This window comes from Dictyostelium purpureum, assembly GCF_000190715.1.
Source record: "Dictyostelium purpureum unplaced genomic scaffold DICPUscaffold_2, whole genome shotgun sequence".
NCBI classification, from domain to species: Eukaryota; Evosea; class Eumycetozoa; order Dictyosteliales; family Dictyosteliaceae; genus Dictyostelium; species Dictyostelium purpureum.
In genome coordinates, this window is record NW_003519339.1 from 201,575 (window position 1) to 224,247 (window position 22,673).

The window sequence follows — 22,673 nt, forward strand, 5'->3', positions numbered from 1 at the left end:
GACATTTCGCACCATTTAAAATATTAAAAAAATGTGGAAATATAGCAGAATATTTATTTATAGAAATCTGGTATTGGGCATTTTAATACAATTACCGATTATTTTACCAAAAATATTAAAAAAAAAAGTAAACAAAAAATAATATATTTAATTTATCAGAAATATACAACATTGTGTGAAAATTTTAAATAAATAAAAAAATTATTATTTGAAGTATTAAAAAAGGTTATTTGTTATTTTATTTATTTATTCTAATTGTTGTAAATTATTTTACATTTTTGTTATTTCTCTATCTTTGAATGAATCTAAATCTTTTTTTGAAAAATTAATGTGTTGTAATAAAAAATGTGTTAATTCTGCATTACCATTCTCTATTGATATAGTGACTATTTCTTTTAAATCATCAATGTTACAGATTGATGTATGGTTAATTTTTAATAATGTAGGTTTTTTAATGAGAATGGCTTTGAATACTGATATCATACCTTTTTTTGCTGATCTTTTTAATAATGTTGTTATAAAATTGTTATTTTCTGTATTGTCTGATCCTAAAAAATGATCCAGTAACATTAATGGACAATTGGCGATGTCTTCATATCTTAAGAGAATGTTATAGGCTTTTGAATTAAATACTTTAAAATAAGCATCAAAACGTCCACATTTCAATAAAAAAATTTGCCAATTTTGGATAGATAATTGAATTTCATAAATTTGATTATTTGATGGATTGACACATGATTTTTTAATTAATATTGAAATTTTTTCGGCTGAATCGATGATATCTTGATCTGATAGATCTTTGAATAGCCAGTGAAAGAATTTATAAGTTTTTTGAGCTGAATGTTGCTGAGCAATGTCAAAAGAAAGAATAAGAGTGGTTTGATTTGAATATGAGAAAAGCTTTTCTAAAATTGATATATGTAACTCTTGTTCACCTGAATGAAATCCTAAATATGAATATAAATCAATAATATATTTAGCAATGGTTTCAACTTTATAAAGTGATGGGTTATTCAGCGCTCTTAAAACGTTTTTTAATTTTAAATTTGTGGAATAGTGTGCATTTAATGGAAATATAAACTTTTTTGATGCACCTTTCATTAGATTTTCATATTTCTCTATTGATTTTTTGCTGACATATGGCCATAATGGGTTGTTGTCCATATTGATTAATTCTATTCTTTCATAAAAGTAATTGAAAACTTCTTCTTTTTTAATTATAGGTAATGTTTCTTTGATAGAGTGTGATTCGAAACATTCAAAGTTGTTTTTGCTAAATAGATAATCGATAAGAACCATGTTACCTGTGGAAATTAAAGATCTTTGAAGATTTATCAACTTTTGATTTACTGCCCCTATTGTTTCTGTTTGGGCGAGTTCAAAGTCAATAATTTGCTTTTGAAAATCTATGCACGAATCGGTATTTTGGAAATATAAAGTTAATTTATTAAAAACAGAGGTTTCCAAATAAAAATGGTTTGAGGTATTTAGTTTATTGTTTGGTATGTTGTTTATTCTTTTATTGTTGATTAGTTTTGCTTTTGATTGTTCTTTAAAAAATAAATAGTATTGTATTGGTTTATAAAATGGGTTTTTTTGATCGCTATGATTTGATTTACTTATTGAATATAGGAATTTTAATATTTTGTGTATTTTTTGTTTTAAAACTTGGATATTTTGTAGTGATATATCTTCAATACTTAAATTTAATTGTGTTTTGTTAAACTGATTTAAATCTATTGGACCATTTAGTTGATGTATTATTAGGTTTTGTTTTTCGGTTGGTGTATGTTTTTGAATTACTGTATTGAATAGTTTTATTAAGCTTTTGAATCCCTTTGTATATTCGAATGTTTGAATGGTATCATAAAGCGATACATTGTTTAATTTGATTCCGATTGTCTCTAAATAAACTTGCATTCTGTAAACTTTAGCCAAATCTAGATCTTTTTCATTTTTTTCTCTGAATATTGTTGTAATTGATCTCTGGTTTTGTTTGAATAGTGATGTGTATGCATGAAATGCTGGGATATTACCACATTCAATTATATGTCGTAGCCATATTCGAGGATCCCTAAAATCATCGATATTTTTACAGTATAATGGATATGTTGAAAAAAAGTGTATATAAAATTCTCTATTTTCTTTTTTAAGTTTTCCTATAATTAATGCTGCCTCCACATTGTTTCTAATAAAATAACTTTTACTCTTGAGTTTATCTTTGATAATTTCTCTTGCATTACTAAAGTTATTGAATATATATTTGGTACCTACTAAACTATCATAGTTAAACAGTTGGCTGAATTTGAAGTTTGAAAAAATTAATTTGAATATTGTTTTATTTCTAAATACATTCCAGAATGCAAGTTCTCCATTGTTGATTGTGTTTTTTTCATCACAATTAGTGATTTCTAAACGTGGTAGTTTCTTATTGAATGGGTTTATATTACTCTTGAATTGGTTCTCGTCTAATAAATCTTTTTTAGCTTTTAAATAGCTTTCTAATCTATTATAAATTACTTTTTTACCCCCACTGGAACCTAAATTCAATTCCTTTGATAGTGCTCTCAGTTTTCTATAGTCTGATCTATTCTCATTTTTAAATTCTTTTTTAAATGTTTCATATGTTATTTCATTATTATTATTTTCATTATTATTATTTTCATTATTATTATTATCACAATCTAATTGGTTTCTTTTTTTATTATCCATACTTGATATTTTATGTTAGAAAAAATAAAAAAAATAATTTATATTTTAAAAAAAAAAATTTTTTTTTTTTTTTTTAAAAATTTTTCTTATAAAAAATTAATATCTAATAGATATTTGAAATTCCAATAAAAAAAATAAAAATTGGAACATCTGCACTATAAAGTAAACTATTTATATTTAGAAATAAAATATAATATGGATAATAATAATAAAAATATTTATATGAAATATTTAATAATTTAAAGAAAATAGATTATTTTATTTTTTTTACCCAATCTAAATATTTATAATCAGAATGTTGTTTTAATTTTGAAATTAAATATGATAATAGAGCTGTGTTATACTTAAATAAATTGTTTACATATAAAATCTTTAAATAATCGATTTTAACTAAATATATTAGCGCATCAACTTGTTGTTTTGATGGTTTTGTTTTTGGTTTTGGATCCAGTTGGAAAAAATCGCATAGTGATTCTAATTCTGTAGATGCAAATGTTATACTATTAATATGTCTATTTAAAACTGATCTAATTACATTTGAATTAAAGTGAGGTTTTAGATGGTCTGTATTATTTAATAATACACTGAAATAAAATTGAGATTTTGAAATATCTGAAATGATTTCATCTGGATATCTGAAAGCAAGATCTTGAATATAATTTGGGTCCATTTCAATAAATCTTTTGACTTTTGGGTTTTTGTAGTGATTTAAAACCAGTTGAGTTTCGTGTTTTGGCCAACTTTCTTTTAAAAGCTCAAAGGGACTTGCTAGTAGTGTTTCAAGTACATAATAGGTTCCATAAACATCGCTACCATAGTCTAGAGCCTGCTTGATTAGTTTTGTTGAGAATCCACTTCTAAAGAACTGAATAATTCTTAAATGTTTTGTAAATAGATCTGGTCTTCTAATATCCAAAAAAAACTCTAAACTATAGTTCAGTACTTTTTTTAAAAATTCATTGTACATATGTTCTCTTAGAAATGATCCCTTCTTGATGCTTTTAATTGCTTCATATGACAATTGATGGACCAACTCCTCCATCAGTATATCAAAATTTGATGATGTTTTTAAATGTGAATTTCCTGTTGTTTGAAAACAATTTAAACCAAATATAAACTCTAAGGTGAAAACTTCTGGATTTAGATAATCTCTTATATCAAATGTATTTGGTGAAGCGATTGAATTGGCACCATTTTGATATGGAACCCAATATTGATAACCTTCAATAGAGAAATTTCTGTTTAATAGCGGTAGATCTCGGATGTATTTTATAAATTTTAACGATTTCATTGAAAGATAATAAATTGAAAATAGTGTTGAGTCTGGTACTCTAAAAACTCTGGAGCTATTTATATACTGATATGCTGAAAATACAAGTTTTATTGGTACATCTTCAATTTTAATTAGAGTTGAATATAAATTATCAATTACCATTTGTAAGTTTTCTATAATTACATTGCCTTCATTGTTGATAGATGGGGCTTCACCTTTAAAGTAGTCTTGAATTAATAGTTCTATAATTGATAAAATTTTATACGGAGTCCTTTTGTTGGGTTGGTATCTTCCAAAATAGGGGCTATTTATTTTACCATAATCTGGGAATTTAAAAAGTTCGATAGAAGGATATCTACAAAGGTTTCGGTTGGTAATAGTATAGCTGGTCCAATTAGTTGCGAAATAATTTGTATTGTATAAAATTGGGTTGAATTCAATTTCTAAAAATAACTTTATTCTTTTCAATGATGCACTTTTAATTGATCTGATAAATACATTAGTCCAATGGTATAAATTCAATTGGTTAATTAAAATGTTTGGTGCACCTGGTGATACTATTGCTGAAATATGTGGTGATGACGCAGATAACAATGTCGTTGATGTTATAAACCTTAAAGAATAATAAAGTATTTGTGGGAAACTTTTAGTACCAGCAGCCAATGTGTTGATTACTTTAATTGCTCCTTCACAGTAATCATCACCTTTAACGGTTATTGACAGAACTCTTTCTTTTGATAAATGTGGACCTATTTCATCCAAGTTATTTATTTTGGATTGGATAGAGTTTAATTCATCAATTTCACAATTGTAAATAGCATTTAAAAGTGGTAGCGAATAAACTTTTCCTTGGTTTTGCAAATAGAAAAGAGGCTCCTTCTTTGATGATGCATAATTGACAATTTGTAAAGATGAAAATTTAAATTTGGTTTCGGGACTTCCACTGAATAGACCTTTGTTCTTTATAACTATATCAATGGCTTTGGTATCTGTTAAATAAAGATTGGGATATTCTATGACAATAGAATTTGAATTTATAATTTCTAGCCAACCTTTTGTAAACCTTGATTCTGGTATTGATTTAATTAATTTAGAAAATGCATCATTTCCTTTCGAGAGAAGTGACTCTAATCTACTCCTCACCATTTTATCGATAAAATCAACTGAAAACCACTGGTTTACATGTTCTAAACTCGCATAGTACTTCAAGTATGCGGTATCGAGATGTAATAATTCTGCTTTTTTACTGAATTCTCTTATACCTTTATATTTGACTGTCTTGATATCGTCACTGTAAATGCCCCTCCAGTCACCTTTATTAGTTTCCAAAAATAATTGTAAGTTGTTTAAATTTAGAAGCAAATAAGACTTTAGTTCTATTTCCCTGTACTTTGAGACAAAATTTTGAAATAAAAAGGCATCCATATTTTTTATAAGTTGTATTATTTTTAAAACTCTGTCTTTTCCGTTGTTATTGGCTATTATCGTTTTGATTTCATCTTTATGTGGCTCTAATTCTGGTGGAATTTTAAAATATCCAAGTTCTAATAAAAAATTTTGATTTTCTATTGATAAAATATTGAACAATAAATTTATTAAATTGATTTTTTCATTGTAATCAACTGGAAAATGGCAACTTTTTTCTGAAGCTTCATGTTCTGTTGATAACGAAAATGTTGGTAAATAAGGTGAGCGGGATGGTTTTGGTATGTTGGGACGAATTGTTGATGTTTCTAATGGAGCTGAATTAAAATATTTTGGATCACTTTGTATTAATTGAAGAACTCTATCTCTTTGAAACATATCGGAAATATTTAGTGCCAATTGAATGGTCTGATATTTATATTTATTATTATTATTATTATTATTATTATTATTATTATTATTATTATTATTATTATTATTTTCTTTTTCAAACTGATCTCTAGTTCTTTTTGATTTAATATTGCTATTTTTTGAAATGAATGCATCTAATAATAATTTTATTTGTTCTTTGGATGATTTTTTAAAAGCTAATTGTAATGTTGAGGGTAATACTTGGACGGAATAGGGCTTGTTTAAAACTATTTCTAGAAATCTTTCATTTAATTTATGAAGTGGCTTTAAAAATAAATTGCAGTTGTAACCAGTCTCGATACTTCGGTTTAATAATAATTTGAAAATTATTTCTTTATCTTCAAACTCTGCATCTAGCCAATTCTTTAAATAGCTGTGATTTAAATCTATATCTAAATCTACATATTCGTTTGCTTCTAATTTACACTTTAATAATTTGTATTGGCCCAGGCTTAGCATCCATTTCAATGAGACTATATCTTTAAATTTCTTTCTTTGGTCATATTTAATGTTATCGAGTTTACTATATTTCAACCAATCATTAATATGAATTTGTTTGATTATATAATTTAATAAAAATTTATTATGAAAAACTTTATAAAAAATGATTTCAAAATTATTATTATTATTATTATTACTATTACTATTATTATTGATATTGTTATTAATACTATAATCCATTTAAAAGAAAGTATCAAGAAATTGATTAAAACTAAAAAAAAAAAAAAAAAAATTGAATTTAAAAATATTTTTTTTTTTTTTTTTTTTTTTAAATTTAATTTTAAAAAAAAAATTTTTATTAAAAATTTTTTTTTTTTTATTCATTTTTTTTCAATAATAAATCATATAAACATCATACAATAATTAGTAAATAAAAAATATAAGCAAATACAATAATAATAGTAAATAAAAAATGGATTTTTTATATAAAATAAATCAGAATAGTTTTGAAGGTTTCAAAGAAGAGGAGTTTGACAATGAAAATTTAATTATAAAATTAGCAAGTATTTATTTCTTTATTACAAACGGTGTAGGCTCCAATAACCAAGATGAAATTATGTTAGCTAAATCCATTATAGGTTTCTGGGAGAGAGATCTAGGAAACCTCGACGTAAATAAAAAAACTGAGGAAGATATTTCTAAATTACCTAAACTTTTAAAATTTAAATTACATAATAGTAAAAACTTTATAAATAATTATAATGAAAAAATAAATGAAATAAATAATAAAATTCATCAATATTTTAATAATAGTACAGATAATTCTACTAATATAGATTTAAACACAACTTTTGGAAATTGGAATAATAATAGTAATAATAATATTAATAATAATTATCTCCATAGTTTAAATAACGATATAAATAATAAAACCATTGATAATAGTAACAACTATAGCTATATTTCACAAAAAAAAACTGAGGATTATAAACAAAATAGTCAATATAATAATCAACGTTTGTATAAAAAAAACCATACTAATATTAAAATGAATAGAACCATCAATAAAGGATACCGTAATAAGATAAATATTAACAAAAACAATAGCATGCTTAATATAAAAATAGTAATCAACAATGACAATAAACGTTACAGCAAAAGATCTATTAAGAAGTTCAACCGCAGATTTGTATTTTATGATGACAATTGTTAAGCTTTCTTTTTCCTGTTGTACTCATTAGAACTTGTATAGATTAAAAAAAAAAGTATAATGGAATATAGATTATTATAATAATACTAAATTAAATAAATAAAAAAACATATTTTTTCAAATAATTTGAACTTTTATCTGTTCAGATTATAATATTCTCCTATTTTATTTAAAATTTAAATTTATTTAATATTTTTTAATCGTATTATGGAGTTTAGTAAAAAATTATAATGAATCACACTATTTAAAAATATTTAAAAACAATTGCATCTAAAAATAAAAAAAAGAAAAGATAAATTTTGTTTCATTTTATTCATTTGCTGGAATGTTTGTATAAATTGTATAATCCGAAAAATACTTTTTTTCAAAAACTTCCTTATCAAGAGGATCGGTAAGATTTGTTAAGTGTCGTTCTTGAACATTGAAGGAGTTATCACATTTAATTTCTCTGTCAAATGCATATTGAATCTTCTCACCAATTTTACATGTTACATATATTTTACCTTTATCTGAGAGAGGAATAATTTATTTATTTTTATATGATTCAATTCTGAATTACATTTTATAATGGGGTGGTCTTTCTTCACCTTCTTTAAAATTAAATTTTTCTGTTCCTCCAAATATAATAATATCTACATCTTGGCTTGTTCTATTTTGGAACGCGATTGATGATTAACATACAAAGAAATAATGACTACAATAGCAACTTCAACAGTAATAAAAACAACAACACAAACCCCTTATAGTCTTCCTTAAAAAATTGAAATATCAACACTAGGCATCAAATATTTAAACAACTAAAAAAGAATTATATAATATACTATAATTTTGTAAAAAAAAATCAAATGTACAAACACTCAAAATTTAGGAATGGAACATATAATAATTATTTTCGTTTATATTAATTTTGGGTTTGAGATATTATTTGTCATATATTAATATAAAAATCAAAAGAATAAAGGTATTTTAGTACTAAAAAATAAAAAAATTAATATATCACACATGATGACTCTTTTTATTAATTAATTTTTGAAGTTGATAGAGGTGGCCTTTACATAAACCAAATAGCATGTTGTTTACTGATTTATTATTTCATTCTTTACTTTTGCTATCCATTTCTTTTTGATATAGATCAATAATTTCTTGAATGGTTTTATCTGAAAAAGTTGAAATTTTTAAATCAACCTTCAATTCATCATTTATTCTACTAAATATATCATAAAGTGTAAGAGAATCACCTAATAATAATTATAATAATTAATATCATATGATTAAAACAAAAAAATTATAAATTAAGTTAATAAAATTAATAATAATTAAATAATAATAAATACACACTATCAAGATCTTTTAATTTTAAACTACAATCTAAGGTTGGAAGTTCCAACTCTTGTTTTATTTTATTACTAATATAAGTTTGCATTGTGTTATTTTTGTTTTTATAATTTATATTATTGATTTAATACACTTATTTTATTATGAGGAATGTTTTATTTTTTTAAAAAAAATTTTGTTATGTATTTTTGAAAAAAAAAAATTATATTTTTAAAAAAAAAAAAAATAATATTAAAAATAATAATTAATATAATTAAAATAATTGTTGGGGATATCTTAATTAATCTTTTTTTTTTTCTGAAAAAATAAACCAATAAAAAAAAGGTAGTACCATAATTTAATGAATAACCATAATTCTATTTTTATTATATAATCGGCAAAAAATTGGTGGTTATTTTTTTTTTTTGAAAAGAAATTTATTAAAAAACAATAAATATATATATTAAAACCCCTAAATCTGACATTTTTATTAATGGGGAACAAAAGATTTTATTATTTTTTTTTAATTTAAATTTTTTTTTAAAAAAAACAAAATTTTTTTAAAAAATCCCCATTCAAAGATTTCATCATAATAAAAGAAGAACATGAGAAGGAAGTTTCAATTACAATTTTGATAATAATATAAATTTTTATTATAAATTCATAAAAAATATTGTAATATTTATAATTTGGTTTTTTAATAATATTTTTTTTTTTTTTAATAACATTTTTTGAAAAAGAAGTTGTAAACTGATTCCCTTTTGTTTTTGAATCTGGGAGTGTCTCTTCTTTTTGATTCTATCTTTGATATTTTTGGTGGTTTTTTTCCACCAAGTTTTTTTTTTTTTTTTATATATATAAAAAGATATCATATGGTGTTCAGATGCATTTTTAATTATTTGTTATTCATAAATTAGAAATAATAACATCGAGGGCAATGAATTATTAATTAAATAGTTAAAAAAAAAAAACTAATGCACAAAAATTAAAAATTAAAAAAATTAAAAAAACCCCAAGTTATCAAAAGACTTTTAACTGAAAACTCTACAACTATTTTATTAATTATTCCATATATTATTTATATTTATTCAAGCTATATCAATCTAGAAAAAACGTGGGTGCATGGTTTTCATTCAATAATACAAATTTTATATGGTTTGATATTGTCATTCTTTTCATTATATTCATTATATTCATTATTATTCATTACTTCAAAAAGTTAGAATTAAAACTTAATACCATTATTATTAGTTTTATTAATATCTTTTTTTTTTAATAGATAATAATTTAGATAAAAAATCATCATGTTTTTCATTAAAAATTACATTGGAATTCTTTTGGTCAGTTTCATTAATGTTATTAAATTACTACTCAGTCCGTATTCCATTTGGAATGGTTGAACTCTTATTGTTCACAATTGGGTTTATATTTTTAATTTATTTTTCATTTGGTTTACCATTATTAAAAACTAAATAAAACAGAATAAATAAAAAGAAATAATATTATATAATTAATTTTAAATTTATATATTTTATTTTTTTTTTTACTTATTATTATTTTTTATTACTATTTTAAATCAAAAAAAAAATCTTATATAAAAAAAAAAAAACAAAAAAAAAAAAAAATTTCACAAAAACTTTTTTAAGTTTTTTTTTTTTTGAATTTTGGAAATAAAATTTAAAAATAAAAATTTTAAAAAAAAAATTCTTGAAATGTGTATATAAGGGGTGTTTGGACAAAAAAAAATTAATAATTTTTGAATTAATAAAAACGAATTTATTTTTTATTTAAGGTTTTTTTTAATTTTTTCTAATTTTTTTTTTGAAGCTTTAAAATATCAAAAAAAAAATCAACAAAAATGCGAGCTTTATGCCACCTAAACTTTAATTTTTATTTTTATTTTTATTTTGAATTTTTTCATTTACAACAATAATAATAACAATAATAATCATATCAATAATAAAAATGTTAAATAATAAATTTATAAATTATTTTATATTATTATTATTATTATTATTTATTTCATTTAATAATTTAGTATTATCTAAACCTACATTAAAAAATGTTTCGAAACCCTACGGCACTTTTTATAAAAGTTATTTAGCAAAATATTACTGCGATTTTACAATAGATATTTTATGTATACCAACAGAAGCTGGAGATTCATGTGTTGGTTTAAAAATTGGAATTGATTCTACCCCAACATCTCTAATTCATAATAATATTTTCTCTAATGGTACAAAAAAAGTTATAACTTATTTATTTCAGTTTGATAAAGTAGGTAATTTTAATGTAGTCTTTAATGATGAACTTAATATACCGCTTCAGTGTATAGGTATGTATATTTCTAAAAAAAAAATAAAAAAAATAAAATAATAATAAAAAATAAACCAACTAATTTTATAATACAGCTCTTGATTTAAATCAAATATCATTCGATTTGATGGGCGATTATTACTTAGGATTGCAAAAAGTTGAAGCTCGATACAGAGTAAATGGATTGGATCCTTATATATCAATTGTAGATACCACCGCAGATATTCTAGGTTCACTATCAAGTTATTGTAGTTTTTATTTTGAATATAACTTTGGATTTTTTTATTGCGAAAGCTTACCAATAGATGTTCCATTCTCTCAAATACAATTGAAGTTGACAACACCAGCAGAAACTAAAACATTTCAATTAAATACACCAGGTATATAATATTATAAATATAAATAGTTGTTTTATACACAACACAACTTACTAATTCTTTTTATAAATACCATTCAAAAAATCACAACTATAGTTAAAGAAAAGTATACACTTTCTTTAAATAGTTCTTATCCAAACGAGCAAAATTTAGAAAACTACAATGCAATGGGTTATAATTACGGAGCGTTACTCTCATATAAATTAAAAGAACCATTAAATAAATTATTCCTCACTTCATTTTATAAAAGTAATATTATTGATATCAAAGAGCTTTCTACATTTGTTCCAGTCAGTTCTGATGAAACAGGTACAACTACAATACTTACACCAATAGAGAGGTTTGGAGAACTGAGTTACGATCTTTATTATCAATCACAATCAGAAATTACTAAAGCAACACCAAACACTCTAAAAACAAATTTTATTCAATGTATGTATAATCATTATTTTTAATATATATATTCAATAGTTTATAACTCAATTCTAATACTTTTATTAATTTAGATCCACTAATTAGTACACCAAATCCAACTAGAGTAGGAGATTATGATAATTTTTTACCTATTGTCACTTTTGGATTTTCAGACTCAACATTTAAAACTGATTTCACACCATTTACTTTCTCAATAATAAAAAATAGAGAGCTATCCTATTTTACTAGATTCCCATATGGCTATGTAAAATCATATTTAAGTCCACAATCATATGATTTCCAAGTTACCTCTTTAGTAAAACCTAAATATGAAATTGCAAGTGATTTAAAAATTAAATTTGGCCCAATTGTAGGAGGTTCATCTCAAGATATCAATTTTTCACCAATGAGTAATATTTTTGTTGTTATTTATAATCTAATAGTTTATATTTTTCTAACTTATTGGTTTTTCTTATTAATTAGATACAACATTTGTTTACGATTACAATCTCAAACCATCCATTTTAAAAACAGAAACCATTAGATTAGGAAATGAAAATTCATTAATAAGAATCACACTCAATACTGCATATGGGTTCAGTCATTTTATTTTAAAGGATCTCTATGGTGGCAGATTTTATGGAGCAGAAACTTTTGTTAGTGGTGATTTATATGGTATCGGTGTTTATGAATTCACAGTTTTAAACAACTATAATTCTTTCTTTGTATATGATCAAGTTTCTTCTGAAGGTATTTTCTTTTCAAATTCAATTATAACAAATATTGATGATGATGCTTTTAGATTTTATCAAATTCCACCATATGGTAAGTAATATTAGTTTTTTTTTTGAAAACAAATAGATAAGGAGTATCAATTAAAATTTTAATTTTTTTATATTATAGCTATCTATCAAATCAAAGATGTATCATTTTTATATAATGATATTGATGTTTTAAATCACAGATTATATAACGTTATGTACTTTGATTATTCTGGTAATATTCCAATAAATTCCTCATTCATTATGACTAATTTTGGTACTCAGTATCAATTCAATAAAGAAAGTCCTATATTTTATTCAAGTTGGAATGAAAGTATTAAAAAGTTTCAAATTATATTTTACATTGAAGCAAATACTGCTCCTGGACCTTACCAATTCAATTTGGTTAGTAGTTATGATGGTCAGTTTTTACATAGCTCTTCACTTGATACTCAACTAATAATTAAAAAAACCAGTAAGTGTTGTTTTTATTTTATTTAATTAAAAATAAATATTAATTATTTAATAAATTTATTTATTTATTTACAGAACTAGACTATCAAGGACCAATATTCAAAGAAATATCAAAAATCTTACCAGATACAGTTGATGGATCAAATGTTAAATATGGTGTACTTGGATGGACTGTTACAATCGAAGATCAAATCAACGGTTTTGATTATGGCTATATTGTTATCAAAGGTCAAATTGATAAATCATATTACAACATATCACTATCACCAGAAAAGAACATTAAATCCGGTAATTTAAATTTAGGTGTATATGATATTAAATTAAACATTTCATTCCCATGCATCACACAAAACTATGTTATCGACGAAGTAAAACTAACCGATAGAGCTGGTAGAGTTTCTTATTTCGGTATTTATGCAGAGGACTCCAAATATAAATCCATTTTCAATCCATTTTTAAATTATCTTCAAGATTCAACAATCAATAAAATTAATTTGCAATGCGGATTAAGCTCAGCCTCTTCAGACTCCACACCACCAGCACTTGTTTTCTTCAAATCATCAACATCACAAAATTCAAAAATAATTGATGTCGGTAAATCATCAAGAGTCATCACATTTGATTTCCAAGCATCAGATCCTGAAAGTGGTTTAAAAAATAACACATTCCCAATAGTCTATATTTCAAATTCAAATAATCAAATGATCGAATGTAACTCAGAGATTACATTATCAACTGAAACCAGTACAACATACAAGTGTACTATTGATTTACCAATTGCTTTCGGATATCCAGGTATGATAATATTTTCAGTATATGGTTTCATTAATAATAATGGACTATTCAGTGGCTATACAACTCAACTTTTAATCAATTCAAATTTTGATTATTTCGCAACTACTTCATTCAACTCAATCGAACCAGTACTTACAAGCACCAGTGAAATAACTGAAAAAGGTGGTAATTTATGGTTATACGGTAAAAGTCTTAGCAATACAGCTTCTGTTTATATTAAATACGATGACTCAACAAGTTTTATATCATTACAACCATCGACAAAATACTCGACAGCTATTTTAATACCAGGAATCAAACCAACAAATAAACCATACCAAATATATGTTAGTACAGGTTCAACTACTTCAAATATTATAAAAGTAACACCAATTGTATACGATTCCTATTTAGTTAATTGTAACGGCAATGGTATTCAACATATATCGACTTGTATTTGCAATAGCAAATGGACAACTATTAATGCAGATAGTCAATGTACAATACCAAATCACTATATATCATCATCAACACAAGTATCACCAACAACAGGTGGCGAAATTACACTTAATGGATGGTTCGGTGAATTAAATAACAATGCAGCACTCTTTATTGATAACAAATCATTACAATTTTCAATTATATCATCAGAATCAATCAAAACGACAATCGGCGCAGGTACTATTGGCCCAATAAAAGTCAATTTCACACAAAATACAATCACATGGAGCGGTATCATATATCCATATTATACCACAGAAAAAGAATGTTCATCTAAATGTCAAGAACATGGTATTTGTGATAAAACAACAGGTACATGCAAGTGTAATTTAGGATATACAGGTTTCGATTGTTCATCACCAATCAATAACAATAATCAAACAGAAACAGAAACCAATAACAATGGAACAGTTATTATTAAAAATCAAGATTTAGGGTATTCAATATTTATCGATTCAATTATAGAATTAGACATTAATAATCAACAAGTAACAACATTCAATTTATCAAACAACTGGATATTAGCAAACAAACTAGAATCAGTTACCACATTCAATCAAATAAGAGCTAATGAAGATAGTACCAATGCAACAATTAAATTAATAATTGAAGAAGTAAACGACAAAGATAAAGATTTCACATTTGCAGGTAATCAATTCACAGTTACAAAAGGAGGATTCAAATTATCATTATCAATTTCAAACTGGTTATTCAAAAGTAATCTCAATACATTACAAGTACTTATGACATCTGATATACAAATCGACGGCCAAAACAAATGCAATAGAGATAATAAAGAAGCAACTCTTGAATCATCATCAAATAATAACTATTTATTAAACAATATAAACTATTTAAAAGTTATTAAAAACAATAGAATACTTTATGCAAGATTCCAAGATAAAATGTTATCAGATAATAGACCAACAACAATTGTAGCAAATGTAGTTTCAAATGATAAAAAATCAATTAAAATTGTATTAAACTTACCACATTGCGATGAATGTTTAATCGATCCAGGTATATATAATTTAAAAAAAAATTTAATATATTAAAACATAATTTTTATTGACTTTAATTTTTGTAATTTAGATTTTTCATTATTAGTTTCATCAGATTATAATTTTGAATGTAAAGATTCAAGAAAGTGGGTAATCGCCGTTGCAGTCTCAGTGAGTGTTGTTGGATTTGCAGTTTTACTAGTAGCACTTTATTTTGTTTTTAAAAAGAGTACAGTTCTAAAAATCCAACTTTATAAATTTAAAAAACAATTAAAAAATAATAATTAAAACAATAAATAATAAAAAAATAATAATAAAATCTTTTTAAAAATAGAATTAACTAATTTTCTCAAACTATAAAATTAAATATAATATTTTTTATTTAGCTGATTTAAAAACTGGTGTAAGACCAGATGGTAATGTTTCATTGCCAATAGATTGATTAAAATCGGTTCCTAAATTTAAATAGGTTAATGTACTTGGGAAAATATTTGATTCGATTAATGGTTGTTGATTATTATTAAAACCATTAATAAAAGTAAGAGATGTTAAACTTGGTGGTAAATGGTTTGGTTTTAATTGATAATTTGGTGAGACTGAAATATTTAATTCTTTAAGTCCCTTTGGTAATTCTTTTTCAATTGAGAAACCCTGTTCAATGGTTAACTTTTGTAAATTGCTTGGTAATACTTCGAGATCTAAATCAATTGAACCGCTATAATCACATACAACTAATTCTTCCAAAGATTCTGGCAAAACTTCTTTACTTTCAATAGTTTGACCCTTTCTAAGTGTGCATTGAAGAGTTAATTTTTTTAAACCCTTTGGGAAGGTATTTTTATCCATTTTATTGAAATATTCGAATAAATATAACTCTGTAAGTGATTCTGGGAATTTTGTAATATATCCATCATAGCAAAAAACGGTTAATGATTTTAAGTTTGGTGTATTATTAAACATTGATTCACTAACAGAAGTTGGATATGTGGAAATTTCGATGGACTTTAACCATGATGGAATGGTTTTAATAAAGCATTTGTCACAGACCAATGACTCGATATTCTTTGGTAAAAGTAATTCTAAACTACCCTCTTTATCTTCATTAAAGCTTTCTATCTCGACTTTTTTTAAACTTTCTTTTTTTTCAAATTCTAATAATTCCGTAATTGACTTAAATTTTTTAAATTCCATTTTATTTGTGTGTATATATAAATAAATTAGTAAAAATAAATTAAAAATAAAAAAAATATGAACTTTAAATACAAAAAAAAAAAAAAAAAAAAATTTCCGACCTGATTTTTCGAAAAAAATATAAAATTTTCGAGTTTTTTAACTTTTTTTGATTTTTCCCAAATTATTTTAATTTTGGGTGGTATCCAAGAATTATTAATAAAAAAAAAAAAAGTTGTTAAATTGATTAATAAAATGGAAAAAAAAATAAAATTTATTTTTTTTTTTTTTAATTTGGAGTACCAGTGATGGTATAGCTTTTACCACTTGATAAACTCTTTAGCATTGTATCTCTGAATTTTCTTTGAACAAAAGCTTGTTCATTAGATTTTGATGACATGGTTTGTTCACTAATGGCCACATGAGCAACAGTTGATTTACCAGATATTCCATTAACTTGGGCTTGGATATTGTGGAATCTTTGACCTCCACTTGTAAAAACACCTTGCATATCAATTCTAATTGATCCATAGTTAGCAATGGTACCTTGGTTATTATAAAATATTTTTGAATATACAATTAAAGCAATAGCTTCAGATGCATCTATAAAAAATAATAAAAAAAAAAAAAACTTAGTAATTCAAAACCACATCACACCCATTCAATTTATATTAAATAAATACCTTTCTTTTGTCTTGATGACATGCCAGTGTAGACATTTGGTATGGTGCTTCCTTGTTGGATATTTAAGGAGGCATAGCAAGTTGAAATTGCCGAAAGAACAATTGTAAATAAAAGGAAAGCTTCTTTAAAATTCATTTTATTATAATTTTTATTAATTAATAAACAAAAAAAAGTTAATAATTATTTTTTAATTAAATTTTCCACCTTTATATTTTTTTAAAGGAGGAAAAATAATAAAATAAAATAAAATATAAAATGATTATAGTTACATTTTTATTATTAAATTAATCTATATTATAAAAAATAATTTAAGTGTTGGTATTTAAAAGGCCAAATTCAGCTTTGTGAATAGATTTATATGCAATATAAATTATTATTAATTAAAATTTAGAACCACTATAGGTTTAAAAGAAAAAGTATGAAACTTTAAAATAAAAAAAAAAAAAAATAAAGTTTACAGATAATAATAATAATTTGTAAGAAATTTTTATTTATTTTTATTTATTTTTTTTTTTTAAAGATTATTTATTTTTGATTATTTGTTAAAATATTAATTAATATTTTTTGGATCACTATTAAAGGGAATATTTATTTATTATATTCTTTTGCTTATTTTGGTTTTTTATCATTTGTTTTTTTTACTAATGATACTCCCATCTTGCAAGTTGGAATACAAAATACTACCACACCCCACACCAAAAGTAAATTCTTATAAAATCTATTTGGTTTTAATTGAGTGATGTTATTGATATTTAAAAATAATAAAATTAAGAGAATAATCTATAAAAATATTTAACACTTTCAAGACAAAATCTTTTCTATATCCCCTAACATATTCGAATATGTTGAAATTATGCTATTGGTGGTTTTGGTTATTATTTAACATATTATTATTTTTATTACCATTGTTATTATTTTATTTTTTGAGTGATAGCCTATTATATTTTTTTAATTTAAAAAATGAAATTAATAATAAAATAATATTAATTTTTAAAAAAAAGTAAACACATACAAACGTTTTTTTAAAATCATTTCTTTTAACTCGAGCTCTTTGCTTTTTAAATTTATTTCAGTACTATTTCCAAATTTGTCGTGGATTCTTTCTTCATTGTTTTTACACTTGTCACTCTCTTCATTGTTGTATAAAACATTTATTCCTATTTTTGAAGTTGATGGAATTATTGATTTACCTTTTACATAAATATTTTCTTGGTTCATTTTATTCTCGATTGATTTGTAATAGTTGTTCTCATTGTTTCTTGATGGTAACTGCCATATCATTTTATAGGAGTGAATTGAGGAAGATGATGATTCCTCACTACTTGCAACTGATTCATTTTTAGATTTTAAAACTATAATTCTATTTAAGTGATCAATCCATTGATTTAACCTATCTATTTGAAATTGAATATTCTCTGGGGTAAGAAGTTGCTTTTCTTTTTGTTCATTAATTCGACTCTCTTCTTTTTCAAATTCAATACTATCTATTTCCTCTTTTTCTTCCTCCTTTCTTATTTGGTTTAATAATTTTTGTTCATATTCATATTGTTGTTGCTGCCTTTTATTATATAATACCTGTTGCTGATAGTGGTGCTGTTGTTGTCTTTCCTCCTCTTGTTGGCTCCTTTGCTGCTTTAGTCTGTATTCATCCTCTAGTCGTTGATTTAATTCCATTTCATATCTTTGATTCTCTTTTTCTAATTCTTCTTCTTGTCCTCTTTTTCTCTTTCTTTCTAATTTCAATTTTTTTTTTTCCTCTTTTTCTTTTTTGATTCTCCTTTTCTCTTCTTCAATCTCTGCTTTAAGTTGGTCGAGTTCTATTTGTAGTTGAAGCTCTTTCTCTTGTTTTTCTTTCTCTATTCTTTCAGACTCTCTATCTCTATTTTCCTTTTCCAATCTTTCCTGCTCTTCTTGCTTCAGTTTCTCTTGTCTTTCCTTTTCTTTTTTTTCTCTTAATTTTAACTCTAATAGTTCCTTATTAAATTTTCTTTTTCTAATGTTTTCATTTGATAAATAGTTATTAAAGTTAAATTCTATTTCTAAATTATTGATAACCTGTTCTTTTCTGCCATCAACATAAACCAATTTTTTACTTTTTATCTTATTAAAGCATTCTAAGGAATCTTTAATATTGCTAAATTGAAATATTATATCGAATGTAATTATATCATTTTTTAAAATTTCTAAATTTCTAAAAATAAAAAGTTAATACGATTTGTTATATAATAATATAGTCATACAATTAAAAACTTACTTTATTTGACCGAAATAGCTCCAAATTGATTTGAATGAGTTTAATATTCTACTCTCATCATTGGACCCGCCACTACCCGAATAGTTTAAAAATATTAATTTTGGTAAGTTTTTTATTATTAATGTATCTGAAACATTATTACTATCATTATTTTTATTATTATTATTATTACTATTATTTATTTGATTATCTAAAACTATAAATTTAAAATTATTTTTTATTCCATAAAAACTTATAATTTTATTGTTTAGTTTTTCAAACAAATTGGGTGTTGATGATGATTCTGATAATTCTATTTTAAAAGTATAGATAATATTATTATTACTGTCACTATTATTTATAGTTTTTTCTATATTTATAAAATTATTAGAATTATTTTTATTATTAATATTTAATAATGAGATTATCATTTCTTTGACGTCCCATGATGATGGAATTTCATTATTATTATTACTACTGTTATTATTTGTTGAAAATAAAATTTCTTTACATATTAAATCTATTAATTTAAATTCTTTACATATTTTAATAACATTCATTGAATATATAAAATATATAATATTAAAATAATTTTATATTATTAGATTTAATAAACACACAATAAATGGTTACTTTGACAATGAAATATTTTTTAAAAAAAATAAGAAGTTTGTAATTTAAAATAAATATTAAAAAAAAAATTAAAAAAAAAAGAAAAAAAAAAAAATTAAAATTTTTTTTATTTTATTTTTTATTTATTTTTTCATACAAATAACATGTTTAAACAAATAAATAGACACATACTACACCCACACACCAAGTATAAATAAATTTATTTATATTTATTCAGATCCATTCACACTAAATATAGTGAATTGTTTTTTTATTATTTTTAAATTACAAACAAAAGTTATTTTTAAATATTTTTTTTTTGTTTTTAAATTAATTAAATATTTTTTTTATTATTTAGATATTTTAAAAATAAAATTAATTTGTCTTTTTTTTTTAATAAATAAATATTTATTTGTTCCATTTAATTCTTATTTTAGTTTGAGTTTATTTATTTATTAATTTCACCCATCATTCACACATCCACATTCAGTAGCATTAATATCACAATGAAAAAACAATTAATTTCATTTAATTTTAAATCTGCACTATTTTTAGTAATAATTATATTATTTTCAAATATTTTTTACGCACAATCATTAGAATTACAAATGTTTGATGTAAATATTGGTAACTGGGGTTTAATATCAGGAGATGAAGGCGAAGAAAGAATAATAACCAACTATTATTTGAATAACCATCAATCTGTATTATATAAAGTAATATTAAATGAACAGGACGATCATATGGCATTAATTCAAATAACTCATAATCAATTTATAAACTCTGGATACTATTCAGGTGAATACGAAAATGTAATAATCAAATCATACACTTTTATAAACAATACCCAAAATAATAGTATTATCTCAAATGTAAATAATAAAACCAATAATAATATGGCATTCAGTAACAATAGTAATGACAAAACCATTGAAATTTCAATTACAGATGTAACTCCTATTTCAATTAATTCGTGTTTCGAAAAAGAAATTTATTTTTCAATTTATTTAAATAATTATTTTTTTGGCGGTGATATTGAAATTTCGGTGGCTTCGCTTTACGATAAAAGTCAATGTTATGAAAAAATAAATAATAATAAAAAACTAAATACTTTTATAAAAAGATTTTGAAAGTATTTCAGAACCAAATTTAAATTTCCTTCTACTTCCTTTTTTAAATTTTTAAATTTTTTTTTTTTATTTAATTTTTTAAAATTTTTTTTGGTTTTATTTTTTTGTTGTTATATAAAAAACACCCACAAACAAAAAAAAAAAAAAATGGAATTAAATCATTCATTTTTTTTTTATAATATAAAACACATAATACACTAATAACAATATGAAGTCTATTCTTTTAAAAGAATTTGGAGGAGTTGAAAATTTAATTATAGGAGAAACAGAAAAACCAAAATTAAAAAATGATGAACTATTAATCCAAGTAAAAGTAATATATTTATATACATGTATAGTTTAAAACTGTAGTATACTAATTATAAATTTATTGTTTTAGTGTTATGCTCTTAATAGAGCAGATATTATTCAACGTAATGGTAAGTATCCTCCACCACCAGGCGATTCAGAAATTTTAGGTTTAGAAATTTCAGGTATTGTCGTTGAAGAAACTCAAACAAATGAAAAGAAATTCAAGGTAGGTGATAGAGTATTCGGGTTGGTTGGGGGCGGTGCCTATGGTGAATATTGCAGCATTGCAGCCAATCAAGCACTTCATATTCCAGAGCATCTTAGTTTTGAACAAGCAGCATCAATACCAGAAGCATGGTTAACAGCATATCAAGCATTACATTTACTATCAAATTTTAAAAAAGACGAATCTGTATTGATTCATGCCTCTGCCAGTGGTGTAGGTACAGCATTAATCCAATTGTGCAAGCTTGCAGGAATAACCACTATTATCGGAACCGTTGGAAGCGAAGATAAAGGTCAATTCATTAAACAACTTGGTGCAACACATGCTATTAATTATAAAACTCAAGATCCTTTCTTACCTGTAGTATTGGATATCACCTCCAATAAGGGTGTTAATGTCGTATTTGACTATGTAGGCCAACAATACTGGAATCAAAATTTAAAGGCACTTCAATTAGATGGGACAATGATCATTCAAGGTTTTCTATCTGGAGCCATTGTCACTCCTGGTGACATCCAACCCATCCTTAGCAAGCGTCTAACAATCAAAGGTAGTACTTTAAGAAATCGTGATAATCAATATAAAGGTAATCTCGTTTCTGAATTCGCAAAGCTCCTTCCCCAATTTGAATCTGGCCAATTAAAGCCAATCATCGATTCGGTATTTGATTATACTGAAATCCAAAAGGCTCATAAGTATTTAGAATCAAATCAAAATAAAGGAAAAGTTGTAATTAAAAGTTTTAATTATTAAATAGAAAGCCAATAAAAACTCTAGTGCTATATAAATAATACAATATTAGCAAAGTAAAATATTATATAAAATCATGGTTTGTTTTTATTTTGTTTTTTTAATTTCTTTTTTATTTTAAATGTTTTTGGGTGTTAATACAAAAATAAAGATAATATTTATTTATTTTATTT

General features: G+C 23.6%; 10 protein-coding genes across 10 annotated transcripts; 4 read left to right on the top strand and 6 right to left on the bottom strand.

Moving 5' to 3' along the window:
• Positions 1 to 270: 270 nt before the first annotated feature.
• Positions 271 to 2,712, bottom strand: DICPUDRAFT_74019 (uncharacterized protein; the record flags this gene model as incomplete). Its single annotated transcript, XM_003282998.1, has 1 exon — positions 271 to 2,712. One exon carries the CDS (start codon positions 2,710 to 2,712, stop codon positions 271 to 273), a length of 2,442 nt encoding a protein of 813 aa, XP_003283046.1.
• A 253-nt stretch (positions 2,713 to 2,965) lies between these two features.
• On the bottom strand, positions 2,966 to 6,502 carry DICPUDRAFT_146659 (uncharacterized protein; the record flags this gene model as incomplete). Its single annotated transcript, XM_003282999.1, has 2 exons — positions 2,966 to 6,085; positions 6,224 to 6,502. The coding sequence occupies 2 exons, from the start codon at positions 6,500 to 6,502 to the stop codon at positions 2,966 to 2,968; spliced, it is 3,399 nt and encodes a 1,132-aa protein (XP_003283047.1).
• Positions 6,503 to 6,734: 232 nt separating this feature from the next.
• Positions 6,735 to 7,475, top strand: DICPUDRAFT_74021 (uncharacterized protein; the record flags this gene model as incomplete). The annotated part of the gene is made up of 1 exon (XM_003282948.1): positions 6,735 to 7,475. One exon carries the CDS (start codon positions 6,735 to 6,737, stop codon positions 7,473 to 7,475), a length of 741 nt encoding a protein of 246 aa, XP_003282996.1.
• A 306-nt stretch (positions 7,476 to 7,781) lies between these two features.
• Positions 7,782 to 8,895, bottom strand: DICPUDRAFT_74022 (uncharacterized protein; the record flags this gene model as incomplete). Its single annotated transcript, XM_003283000.1, has 3 exons — positions 7,782 to 7,981; positions 8,576 to 8,710; positions 8,811 to 8,895. 3 exons carry the CDS (start codon positions 8,893 to 8,895, stop codon positions 7,782 to 7,784), a joined length of 420 nt encoding a protein of 139 aa, XP_003283048.1.
• A 1,856-nt stretch (positions 8,896 to 10,751) lies between these two features.
• Positions 10,752 to 15,692, top strand: DICPUDRAFT_74023 (uncharacterized protein; the record flags this gene model as incomplete). The annotated part of the gene is made up of 8 exons (XM_003282949.1): positions 10,752 to 11,121; positions 11,198 to 11,482; positions 11,576 to 11,911; positions 11,986 to 12,303; positions 12,377 to 12,718; positions 12,797 to 13,129; positions 13,204 to 15,423; positions 15,496 to 15,692. 8 exons carry the CDS (start codon positions 10,752 to 10,754, stop codon positions 15,690 to 15,692), a joined length of 4,401 nt encoding a protein of 1,466 aa, XP_003282997.1.
• Positions 15,693 to 15,782: 90 nt separating this feature from the next.
• On the bottom strand, positions 15,783 to 16,595 carry DICPUDRAFT_146663 (uncharacterized protein; the record flags this gene model as incomplete). The annotated part of the gene is made up of 1 exon (XM_003283001.1): positions 15,783 to 16,595. One exon carries the CDS (start codon positions 16,593 to 16,595, stop codon positions 15,783 to 15,785), a length of 813 nt encoding a protein of 270 aa, XP_003283049.1.
• A 224-nt stretch (positions 16,596 to 16,819) lies between these two features.
• Positions 16,820 to 17,456, bottom strand: DICPUDRAFT_91024 (uncharacterized protein). Its single transcript, XM_003283002.1, has 2 exons — positions 17,258 to 17,456; positions 16,820 to 17,177 (listed from the first exon to the last, which is right to left on the bottom strand). Exons 1-2 carry the CDS (start codon positions 17,391 to 17,393, stop codon positions 16,864 to 16,866), a joined length of 450 nt encoding a protein of 149 aa, XP_003283050.1. The 5' UTR covers positions 17,394 to 17,456; the 3' UTR covers positions 16,820 to 16,863.
• A 569-nt stretch (positions 17,457 to 18,025) lies between these two features.
• On the bottom strand, positions 18,026 to 20,051 carry DICPUDRAFT_146665 (uncharacterized protein; the record flags this gene model as incomplete). Its single annotated transcript, XM_003283003.1, has 3 exons — positions 18,026 to 18,038; positions 18,271 to 19,449; positions 19,513 to 20,051. The coding sequence occupies 3 exons, from the start codon at positions 20,049 to 20,051 to the stop codon at positions 18,026 to 18,028; spliced, it is 1,731 nt and encodes a 576-aa protein (XP_003283051.1).
• A 558-nt stretch (positions 20,052 to 20,609) lies between these two features.
• DICPUDRAFT_74027 (uncharacterized protein) lies at positions 20,610 to 21,233 on the top strand (the record flags this gene model as incomplete). Its single annotated transcript, XM_003282950.1, has 1 exon — positions 20,610 to 21,233. One exon carries the CDS (start codon positions 20,610 to 20,612, stop codon positions 21,231 to 21,233), a length of 624 nt encoding a protein of 207 aa, XP_003282998.1.
• A 208-nt stretch (positions 21,234 to 21,441) lies between these two features.
• DICPUDRAFT_74028 (uncharacterized protein) lies at positions 21,442 to 22,503 on the top strand (the record flags this gene model as incomplete). The annotated part of the gene is made up of 2 exons (XM_003282951.1): positions 21,442 to 21,546; positions 21,613 to 22,503. 2 exons carry the CDS (start codon positions 21,442 to 21,444, stop codon positions 22,501 to 22,503), a joined length of 996 nt encoding a protein of 331 aa, XP_003282999.1.
• Between the last annotated feature and the right edge of the window lie 170 nt (positions 22,504 to 22,673).